This window comes from Papilio xuthus, unplaced genomic scaffold (genome assembly GCF_000836235.2).
Source record: "Papilio xuthus unplaced genomic scaffold, Pxut_1.1 DF825946.1, whole genome shotgun sequence".
Lineage (NCBI taxonomy): Eukaryota > Metazoa > Arthropoda > Insecta > Lepidoptera > Papilionidae > Papilio > Papilio xuthus.
This window is the reverse complement of record NW_013532703.1, coordinates 13,019,248-13,031,428: the sequence shown is the minus strand read 5'-3', so window position 1 is coordinate 13,031,428 and position 12,181 is coordinate 13,019,248. Positions and strand designations below refer to the sequence as shown.

The following is a 12,181-nucleotide window of genomic DNA, read 5'->3' as shown; positions in this document are numbered from 1 at the left end:
TTAATTGTAAACTAACAAACAATTCAATTGTATAAATTTTAGACCATTAATGATAGTTTACCCTCCTGGAATATTCAAGTTTAGCAGCTTATTAAGTTCACATAATTACTTAATTAATCATTACAATAAAAAATAACTCTTATGATCGCGAACGAACATTCTCTGCCTACAGTTTAGTAGTAATTTACAACAAAATATATTATTTAATTTGTAAAATGCATGTAATAATGAAATAACCAAGGTCGTATTGGTCCCTGCGTTCATTGACAGGGGTCATCCCGGAGCGATGTGCGCATGCGCGGACTAGTAGGTCCGAGTGAGGTCGTCATCTGCTACAAGGTCAACCTCTGCGCGCATGCATTCAGGGCCATTTGATATTTCCCGTGGATGAGCCTAGGAATCTACATAAATACTACTCAGACACTATAAATATACGTACGAATTTCAAACTATCGTAGCTTAAAGGCTTCGCAACTTCGCAACTTAGTAAGCTGGCGCTAACTTCTAGAGCAAACTATATTTAATAAATAAAAAGAAAGTACGACAGGCTTACAGACTATATTTCGTCTAAATATTTAAAGCTCTTTAATATCGTAAAAGTTTACATTTTGAGAGGAAACCAGTTGTAAAATAGGGCGAAAATCGTCAATAAAATAAAACTAAAGAACTCAGTATCTTTCGAAGCGAATAAAAGGAATTCGCTTCCAAGAATTTTACATTACATTCATATACTTTCGCGAAATTAAAATAGTTAACTACATCTAAGCCTTTTGGCTCAACACTTAAGTACACAGCGCCCCCGGCACGGCTGTAAGAAACTCACTGACTTGTGATGAGGGTAACGCCCCGAGCCAGCCTGAACAAATCAACTTACTATAAAACAAATAAACAATCCTGTTAAGTTGCAAAACAAACAATATAAGAAGATCATATACAATATGCTTAAAGATCGTACAACAATATCGTGTGACTTATTTAACAGTGGAATAAAAACATGATCTCTATTCTCCACTAAAACAAAACGAAACATATAAGCGGATCAACTTTTGACCATTACATCATGGGACCGATACAAAGGAAAACAAATGAAGCGTCAATAGCCTAATGGTTGAGGGTACGGATTTCCGATCACAAGTTCGGGGGTTTGAATTCCGCCACTCGAATAATGTCCTAAACCATATAATAGCACAAGCCTAGAGCTTAGTTGGAATGGTACAAGAAATTTTAGTAAATTGACAAAAAAAATTGCTAATTGTTAAAAAAAAACTTTCGGGATATACCTGTCTTATATATATTTACAAATTTCAATGAAATTAGGACAAGTTAATAAATAGTTAAAGTGTATTATTAAAATTCTGACCATTTAATAGCTCTGTTTCAAGTTTACGGTAACATAAACGTATCGTATTAAGTTATACCGCAGTAGGCTATTTCAACGGCCAGTGCAGGGCTTGGACATGCGTGAAACAAATGCAACAAAATTACACAGCAAGATTACAGGCCGCGGTACACTGTGTTTGACCGAGTTGGCCGAGGTCACCAGGTCACCTCCTTACATATGATACCATTCATTTGTCATTCAATTGAAATACACACTGTATCTTTACTTTACTATTAACACCTGATTTGCTATTTCTAAATGAAGAATATTTTACAATAAATTATTGTTAACGAATGTACAAAAGTTGTTTCGGCTGCTTGAAGCTAGGTAGCACCCGTGAAGGCACTACCTACTCGCTGCCTGGGACAAGCTCCCAATTGGGTGACCGGTGATAATAAGATAAAGTAAGGGACCTCGTTTTGCACCTTGCGGCACGCAACTCGGACCTCACTTTGCGCCGGTAACACCGATCCAGGACCCACAAAAGAGTAGCCAATTTTGCTACGACCAAAAACGCAGGAAAATCGCCCAAGAGAAACACTTGAAATTAAATTGTGCAATTCCTCGGGGTCAGTCAAAACGCGTGCGTGTGGTCTCGGTAGAAGCTGTGATGCGACTGGTGTTGCGCCGAACGGCGCCCTATTTATATGCGCGCTAAACAGGTAGCGCTCGGACCCCCGCATGTTTCGACTGACCCTTTAGATGTATCTTTATTTGAAAATAATCATACAATGTTTACAAATTAAAACATTAAAGGTACAAATAGAACACAACATACATTGACAATTAAAACCTATGCATAAGACTATTTTAATACACATTAAAATACAAATAATTTATATTACACAAATTCTGCATCATGTTATTTGAGATAAACATAGGTTAAACACAAATATAAAAAGACATCTTAGACATAAAAATACACACGTCATTTACAGACTACAATGAATCTAAGATGTATGAATTATTAAAATTGTTGTATTCAAAATTATATAAACATGTATGGGCAGTGGAATGCTACTTCGACAATGACACATTAAAACATAACAAGTAATTTACGCAAATGTACATTCTTAAAATAACCTATCCAACATATGACAACAATAATATATAGGTTATAAACAATTTACATTAAACTTACATTACAGTGGCGATGTACCTTGAGAGCTATATACATACGACATACACGAGTTATTTACACTGACTCTATCTGGGGATAAAACTGGGGCGACACTCACTTATTTCACATACTAATTTCACTATATCACTTAATATCGAATATTACTATTTTATATATTTATTATTTACTTGAATTCTTTCTTGGCATCTGGTTCCACGGTTCTTGCACATCTTGCAAGCCATTATAGAAATTAGGTGCAATAAACTTAAAACATTTTATGGTTCCCTCGCCGTGGCCGTCTTTTGCATCTATTGTCTAATTTTAAGAAACGTTGAATTTTGTTATTGTTTAATATTTTTAAATGCAAAAATTCCTTCCTCTAATGTCTGCCATAAAATAGCCAATCTGCAGTTCTATTGTTGTTAAGGAATGCACATTTCGTTTCTTGTATTTTTAAAATTATCTTTACTTCTTTATTGCTTTACTACAAAAAATTCCTTTTAATGCCCGTTCCTTTAAAAAAGCCAATTAAAATTTTGATGTTAAATTGATATGCTACGTCTCGATTATTATAATTCAAAAACGAACATATTCGTCGCCAACAAAAGTGTAAGTCCAAAGGACACTTGAACTTCGCATCGTTTATAAAGTTCTGCGTTAAAATAAAAATATTACTATACTATCTGTCGCCGCGACTGCGTCGGCGCGGAATTAAAAAAAAACTTAATTAGTAGCCTATGCGTTCTTCAAGACTATGTTCTACAACTATGTCAAAGTTCATCAAGGTCCATTAAGCCATCCTGGAGATACCTTCAAACGAACATCTATCCATCAATTCATTCCTTTTAACAATCTGTATAAACGTTCAAATTTATAATATTGGTAAAATAAGACAAATTAATTACGTATTTTTTGTATAAGGTATGTAGATGAATACAATAAGATGAATACTCATATAATAGTAATTTCTAATAAACATTTATTTAAATACTTAAATATAGATATTTCCCCACGTAAGCCGAAGTCGTTAGTTAAAGCTAAAATTGTATCACGAACCGCGAGATGTCTTTGTGCTAAAAGATATTTATAGAAAGAGCTTCACATTCGCAGTTCGTAGTATTGAGTTGTGCGTGATAATTTCGTTGAAATTCCTTAAAATAAATATAGGATAATATAGTTAGGTATATACCGAAAGCTTTGTATCGGTTCCATGGTGTAATGGTTAGCACTCTGGACTCTGAATCCAGCGATCCGAGTTCAAGTCTCGGTGGGACCTTGAATTTTTTGATAGGTAAAAAGAAATGTGTTTTTCTTTTTTATGTTCCTTGAAAATAATGTGTATCTATACGCAAAAATCTACGAATATTATTAAATATAAAAACATACAATTTATTACGAACGAATTTTAATATCTAGAGATCCTTTTAAAAAGAAGGAAGATCCAAAAAGTAATGAGGTACCATCTTAAGGTACCCTACGTTGTACAGATGGGTACATTTCCACTTTCAAGTCATCATCGCAATTGCGTCAGGTTCGAGGACCTCATTACGCAACTCTTCATTTAAAATGGTATGTAATTACGAGACGGATGTCGCTCCAACACGATAAATAAATAAACAATAATTGCAATAAGGGAGTCCGTAGCGTAGTGTTATACGAGAATTCAGTGACCATATCACGTTGAACGCCATAAAACTTAAAAATAAATATTAAATTCATTAAGAAAGCTCACTAATCATTGACAACAAACGTTCTTTTAACATATTTATGTACCAATAATAACGATATATCGGATTACACTTAATATATGTGCCATTTTTTGGTAAATATACGGTTTGCACTTCATGTCTTGTAACATACACCACTTCTAAAGAATAAGCAAGATAATGAGTATTATTTCGTTGTATTTTTTAAGTGTAGAATGTTACATAAGTGGCTATCTCCATGTGAGCTGTCCCTCATTCTTTGTATATAAAATGCGAGACGTTTTTTAATGATAGCCGTTTCCACCGTGTAATTATGCGAACGAAAAAGCACCGACCAGAGATTTTTGTCTCATCGTAATTCGGGCCTTGTCTTGTAAATAATGTTCTTAAAATATTTAGGAACACACACGCTTAGGCACGATCCAATCTGCGGTAACCTACTGGTTGGATCGTTTCTACGCAATTTAAAATAATTTGTGAAAGGGGAAGGAATCTTTTTGGCGATTTGGTACATTTTGCGTGCGAAATCATGGATGATAAAAGTGAGGAGTAACATGATTTCAAGTTTTGTAAATTTCTTAATTGGGTATAACAGTAACATTTTTTGTTATAATAATTATAGGTTATTGAGGTTCCAAAAAATCACCTGTGGGCTTGAATTCACAGTCTCATGTTACCAATCATAGTTCTCCTTGAAGCTTTCTTAATTAAAAAAATATAAAAAAGTTGTTTATTTGAAATTATTGTATCGTCCAAACCGATTAGGCTTTCAATCAACTGCAAGGATTTGTTTCTTGTTCCTATAATTGTATTTACTTCTTTATTCAACTCGATGTCGGTGCATTCCTAAGGATTTGATTGGGTGTTTTGTGTTGGGTGATTAGCGTCGCTGGGGGTTCGTGGGGGTGGGGAGGGCGGCGGGTTTGACCACCGCGACCGGCGCGGGATGCCTGATGCCGCTCATCGGATTGATAATGATCGCACTAAATCGCACGGTCTTAATGATACCGACGGTGTATTCGCACACAATAAAATCAGATTTGCATTTAAGTTTACGATTGGAAGGTTCGATATGTACATATTTATGATTTACTACTGACTATATTAAAAAAAAATATTATTAAAATGGATATGAGCAAACTCAAGCGATAAGGTCATTGACACTAAACTGGAGGAAACCACTGAATATTCTTTATTTAGTAGTGAGTTACAGTCAAACTACACTACTATTCTATCAAAAAAAATTGATTTAACATCAAGTCCTCCAATAAAAGCTATAAAAATAATAAAATGACAATCATCCCTTATTCGAGTAGTCTGTGTTACAGAGTGAGTATCGGTTCGCTGGCGGGGGTTACCCTCGCGTGCCCGTCAGTGGTGCAGGACGAGGCTCGAGGGGTGGCGGGTTATGCTCCGCGGCGCTTGTGGCGGGCGCGCTGCTCGCAGCCGTCGCTGTGCTTGCCGTCGCAGCACTCGCCTTCTACATGGGTGCCCTCAGACCTGATAACGGTGAACGTAAGTTTTACTTATTTCTAGTACATGGAGAGTCATGTCAGCGTCTCTTTGTGCGCCACTAGAACTTGTTACATAATAAAAAAATATTTATTTTTTGAGAGCAAACCGCTACTAAGATGTTGGTGTTTAATTTTCAGCAATAATGACGTTCGAGGGTAACTTCCGTGTGACGCGGGGTGACGTATATGGGGGCGTGCCCGGTAGCCCCGCGTGGAACGAGCGCGCGCGCCGCTACAGCGTCGGACTGCGGCAGGCGCTTGCCGCGCCCTCGCCTCTAAGACAGGCATTCGTAGGCGCCATGGTCACCGGCTTTGGCGATCGAAAATTAGATGTGCACTTCAGAATATACTTGGATAGAAGAAAAATACCAAGGTATTTCTAATTATTAGTACCCGTAATAATGTAATTAAAAACAATTAAATCTAGTTTGATATTTAGCCAAATGTTTTATTAATATATGTTTCTTTTTCAGTTCTGTATCGAATATAGAAGATTCTCTTAAGAATATAATAGTTCAGGATTTATTATCTAAGCAACCTTCATTTGGACAAATAAAAATAGATATAAACAGCATAGCAATAAAAAGAGATTTGAAGCATACTTATCATTCAGAGTCGCAAGTAATGGAAGCCTTAAATGAAACTTTAGCAAGTTATCAACCTAAACAATTGTCGAACCAAAACGGAAGTGATAAAACCCTCCAAAGCAGGATAGGTGTTGTCCGGAAAACTACTGTAAAACCGAATCAACCTTCAAAGAAAAGAGATCCAGATGAACCCGATATAGATACTGAAAACATTCCAGTTGTACAAGGTTCCTTCCAAATAACAAAAACAGAAGCAGACATAACAGAAAATAAACATAGCAACGTACCTGCAAAACGTGACGAAAAACTTAGTCATAAACCAATACCGGCGAAAACAACTACAACTAAAGCACCAACAACAAAAATAACAACACAACTACCAATCACTAAAGCAACCACCGCTGCATCATCCACATCAAAACTGAAGCCATTCACAATAATGTCTAATCTAGGAATAAAAACAAGAACTACTTCGACACAAAAACCAGAAACAAGTTTTAAAACTACTAAAAGACCTCCAACCAGATCTACGACTCCATCAACAACAACTTCAACAACGACTGTACAAACTACAACGGCTAATGTTTCACAAATATTATTTGACCTCCTTACCAATGATAATCATGATAAAGATTTACCGAAAATTGATACATTATTTACAGTGCCACATGTTATTGACAATGAACCTTGGCGTCCAATAACAAGACCATATTATGAAACAACTTCAAGCAAACAAACAACTCAAGTTCTAGAAACAGCAAGTGAACCTACTGCAAAAGATAGAATCGGAGTTGCAGAAGTTGTTGAAGATATTTCGATGCTGGAAAGCATGTTAAATCCGAATCCACCTATACATTATACAGATAAAACCACTCGGAGACCATCTGGTTTATATAACATAGATCCAAATTTAGCTGCAGACATATATGTCCCCAGTCCAGTCTATACTAGTTTCACTCTGCCGACGTTTAAACCACCACTTAAAGATTTGGAAACGCTCGGGTCAATGTACCCAAAACCTTTTCCTTTACCAGTTGACAAAATTGGTGACGCTAAACAAAATATGAAAGAAACTAAACTTGACGATGCTGATGACGGTAAACCTATTATACGGCCACCAAAGGAGAAAACGACATCAACAATGATAAATGTTTTACGACCGGGCTCGCAAGATAATAACACAGAAAGAGTCTCGATTGATGGAACGTCAATATTAAAGAAGCACAATTTAACCATCTCTAGCTCCACCTCTACAACTTCTTCTACAACAACTACTACTACTGAAGCAACCACTACAGTTACCTCTACTGTAACCGTTAAATCTCAAACTACCACTACTAAAGCGAGGGTCACAACAGAAAAGCATATTACCAAAGAAAATACTACTCGTCGCCCCAATGATAAAGTTTCAATTATTCCAACAACAGATGTTCCATATCATACTTGGGAGTTAGTGAATACATCGACAAATGATAATGACACTATTACAAAAAATTCTCCGGAAAAATTTTACAACGATACTCTACAAGCAATTATAACAAGAAATGACGCTACTTTTCCAAACACAACACCAAAGTTTCCAAGCAAAATTTCAATATTGAGAAATTTAACAGATCTTATTAAGAAATATGCCCAAAGCACAAAAAAACCGGAAACCTCATTACCCACTTCATCAACTCCAGTAGTTGATAAGGTAGTTGATGATGATGATGATAACGATCCTATTGAAATAAGAGGATCTGTTGAAGTAATTCCTGAAGAAGAGATTGAAAGTACCACAGCTAGAGTTATTACTTTAATGCCTGTAAAATCAAATTTAGGCGTAAACAGACCTCTAAGACCAAGACCGAAGATAAAAAATGAACAAATCGTTAAAGAAAACTTACGTAGTTTTTTTAATAACGCAGTTCAAGCTCAAACCCTTATTGAAGAATTAAATACAGAAAATTATATACCTGCTTTTAATAAAACTACTGTTGATGATGACAGCTTGGAAATGACTACATCTGCCGATAATGATGCATACGAAACAGTAAATCATGAAGTGATTGCTAGTATGCCTGATAACATGAGTATTGGGATTAACATCCCAATAACCAATAATAGATTTCCTAAATCTAGCAGTGATTTAGGTCCTTCGACATTAAGCGATGCATATTTTTCTCCGGACAAGTTTTCAAACGACAAAACTATTCCCGAAGGAACATACAGAGTGTCCTACCACGTAACTGGAAGTGTTAGCAGTAAGCAAGCGAACAAAACTCAAAATCTTCCAGCGTATGAGCTAGCTCTAGAACCTGATGTCGTTTTAGAAATTCCCATAAATCAATCAAATACGCTAACATTTGATAAATTGAAGCAGTTAGCAAGTCTAGCCTCAATTACAGACTCCAGTAACAGCAGTTTATTTCGTCGTCCCGGAGGAGTAATATCAACTAAAGCTATACCGTCAAGTTATACGCTTAATCAGGCTGGATTCAAAATATTGACAAAAACTTACCATAAAACACAGCCTTCGAAGCAAGAGGATAATAACTTTAATGTACCAGAAAAGACTCACAGCAAGGCACAATTCAAACCACAGAAGGAAAAAGAAGTAGTAAATGATGTCGAAGAAGGTAAACCAAACAAAAATTAAAATCCAAATTAATTTTATTTAATTTGTGATCTATAAACTATACTATACTATTTTTTAAAGATTGCAGTAATACAACGTCATTCCGGTGTCCAAGTGGACTTTGCTTGCCGAATACATCCAGATGTAATCGCCTTATGGATTGTCCGGGTGGGGAGGACGAGCGATCGTGTTCTTGTGCCGACTACCTGAGAGCGGAATTCTCTCAAGCAAAGATCTGTGATGGAGTAGTGGACTGCTGGGATTACTCCGATGAAAATAAATGTGGTAAGGTATTATTTTTAAACTTTAAGTGAGAAATATTCTAGACTAGCTCGACTCCGTCCACTCAGGTTAAAAAACTTAATTAGTATCCTATGTGTTATTCCAGACTATGTTAGTTGCGAGATCCATGCAGTCGTTCTGGAAATACCTTCTAACGAACTTCTATCCATCCATTCATTCTTTCACACATTCGATTTATAATATAAGTAAGATTTAAAATAAATGTTTTTTTCAGAATGGTGTAACGAAAATCAATACGTTTGCTCCAATGCGCGACAATGTATAGACATGTCACGAGTTTGTGATGGAACACCGGACTGTCCTCTAGGTGATGATGAAAAAACTTGCGTCGCTCTATCTGATGAAATTGAAGATAATGAAGTTGTACCTTATAATGAAGAAGGTAAAAATTATAAAAATCACAAACATTTGTAAGATGTTTGTGATTTTTTTTATTTAATAAAATAAGTTATATTTTCCAGGGTTCGTAATGGTTCGGAAACGCGGTGAATGGGGTCGTTTGTGTGTGGAGAACTTTGCGGACGTTGTAGCTGAAGCTCATAGTTCCCTGCAATTACCTGATCTTGGTAGAGCAATATGTCGTGCTATGACGTTCAGGTAAGGTGCAACAATGAAACGTAGTCAATATAATTTGCAACCACATAAACAAATTACATATAAAGCACTTTGGCACCTACATAATTTCATTTTCTTTCAATTTGATTTTAGCGAATCAAGATGGTCCCGCGAGGCGCGTGAGGGTCGCGGCATAAGCACAGCCGGGTACTGGGAGGTGTGGCACAATGCGGCGGCGCGCGCTGCCGACACCAGGCTGACGTTCCGACGCGCCCAGTGTCCGCGACGCCGAGCGCTGCGCGTGCGCTGCCAGGATCTCGCGTGTGGAGTGCGGCCACATGCTGACGTACAACAACCCAGGTAAATAGCTACACTACTACGCATTATCTCCAGAATAGTAGTAACAGGAAGTGATGAAGAAATAGTGTACAACGCAGCAATTTTGAATACTTTTAAATTCATACCAGACTTATGAAACATGCTTGACTCGATCGAATGCAAAATAGCGGTATTCTTGGCTTCACCGATGTTAAAAATGCAAGGTGTACGATATTTGGTGTCCGGTGTACGGTGTACGTGAGGCGTGGTGTGTTGGGTAGGCGTGTAACTGACGAGCGCGTGCGGTGGGGCAGGGTGGTGGGCGGCGGCGGCGCGGCGGCGGGCGCCTGGCCTTGGCAGGCGGCGCTCTATCGCGACGGGGACTTCCAGTGCGGCGCCACGCTAATCGCTGACCAGTGGCTGCTCTCCGCCAGCCATTGCTTCTATCAGTAAGTATTACCTTTTTAACTCCTAACTTTATAAAAATATCAAGGCAACCAAGGTGTAACATTGATGTATTAAAAATACATGATATTTCTTTTATATAGAGCTACGGAAGCGCACTGGGTGGCGCGCCTGGGAGCACTAAGACGTGGGGCGTGGCCGCGAGGGCCGTGGGAGCGTGTGGCGCGCGTGCGGCAGCTGGTGCTGCACCCGCGTTACGCTGCACGCGGCTTCCGCAACGACATCGCGCTGCTGCGCGTCGACCGGCTACAGCTGCACGCGCGCCTACGCCCCGCCTGCCTACCACCGTCGCGCGCTCCCCCGCCCGCCGGCACACACTGCAGCGTCGTCGGTTGGGGTCAGCTTTACGAACATGAACGAGTCTTTCGTAAATACTTTGACTATTAATAATACCTTACCAATAACTTTATAAAAGAAAATTTATAACCGATTCCGGTTGTAATTCTTGAACTGTGACGATGTTTATAACTAATTGTACTTGTTTGTCAGCGGACACGCTACAGGAGGTAGAGCTTCCGGTGATATCGACGGCGGAGTGCCGGCGGCGAACGAGGCTGCTGCCGCTCTACCGCGTCACCGAGGACATGTTCTGCGCGGGCTACGAACGCGGCGGCCGCGACGCATGCCTAGGGGACTCCGGAGGACCACTCATGTGCCAGGTCAGTGCATTACCACCGGCATTTAGTTATGTTAAAATAACAAAGTATCTCATCTAAATATTATCGGATTTCGAGAATAAAAGTTATTAAGGATTTATCTGATTATTTCAGGAAGATGGCAAATGGTATATCTACGGTGTGACAAGCAACGGGTACGGATGCGCGCGCGCGAATCGTCCCGGCGTCTACACCAAAGTCTCTAATTACATCGAATGGATCGACAGCGTCATAGATAAATACACGCCACGCGACAAGAACGATACTTTCAACGAAGACAACGAAAACAAATCAAACGAAGACTTCTATGCAGATTTGGAGACAGCAGAGAACAGAAGACGCGCGTACTACGATACGTGTAAAGGTTTCAGATGTCCACTGGGAGAGTGTCTGCCGACATCCAGCGTATGTAACGGCTTTCTAGAATGTTCCGATGGTAGCGATGAATCGAATTGTCACTACGCTGCACTCAACAGTTCTAGCATTGATCCTGATTGATAACTAGAACGATACTAAGTAATATAAGGACAAAGTTAAAAAAACGACTTTTTGTCACATTTAGTGTAGTCGATGTAAATTATTATGTATAAGCCAGTACTTAAATCTAGAATATTTTCTTTTATTTCGACTGATTTGCATTGTAAGCGTTAAGTTATATTTCAAGTAAAGCCACATAACTTTGTAATAGTAAAAGTATAAAAACCACTAAAGCCATACAGAATGTGGGCATTGTATATATAGATTGTAAATTAATGTAGCCCAGTCAAATCTCTTTATATTTAACTGTTAAACACGTATTTAAAATCTATTTATTGCAATTGTATGGATAACCTTTTCCGTTTGAGCTATTTCTATTCAAATGGACGACGTAATCCATGATCTAAATAAAATTTATCTTTTAAGAATTTGTTTTATTTATTAACTTGCTGTCGGCCGCGACTCCATCTGCGCGGAATTAA

General features: G+C 38.1%; 1 protein-coding gene and 1 non-coding gene across 3 annotated transcripts in view; both read left to right on the top strand.

Moving 5' to 3' along the window:
• LOC106124714 (serine-rich adhesin for platelets) overlaps nt 1-12,091 on the top strand; it is a 39,515-nt gene extending 27,424 nt beyond the window's left edge. The window contains exons 3-13 of one of the 2 annotated variants that reach the window (XM_013321636.1): nt 5,524-5,722; nt 5,860-6,094; nt 6,195-8,926; nt 9,007-9,210; nt 9,443-9,610; nt 9,690-9,825; nt 9,937-10,143; nt 10,416-10,550; nt 10,650-10,933; nt 11,056-11,225; nt 11,337-12,091. In XM_013321636.1, the coding sequence (XP_013177090.1) occupies nt 5,524-5,722; nt 5,860-6,094; nt 6,195-8,926; nt 9,007-9,210; nt 9,443-9,610; nt 9,690-9,825; nt 9,937-10,143; nt 10,416-10,550; nt 10,650-10,933; nt 11,056-11,225; nt 11,337-11,720 (4,854 nt within the window). In that variant the 3' untranslated portion in view covers nt 11,721-12,091. Of the gene's footprint in view, nt 1-5,523; nt 5,723-5,859; nt 6,095-6,194; nt 8,927-9,006; nt 9,211-9,442; nt 9,611-9,689; nt 9,826-9,936; nt 10,144-10,382; nt 10,551-10,649; nt 10,934-11,055; nt 11,226-11,336 lie in introns of both variants that reach the window. The other variant, XM_013321635.1, reaches the window with a different exon arrangement.
• On the top strand, nt 3,706-3,777 carry TRNAQ-CUG (transfer RNA glutamine (anticodon CUG)). Its single transcript has one exon. It is a non-coding gene; the product is annotated as a tRNA-Gln (tRNA).
• Nucleotides 12,092-12,181: the final 90 nt, after the last annotated feature.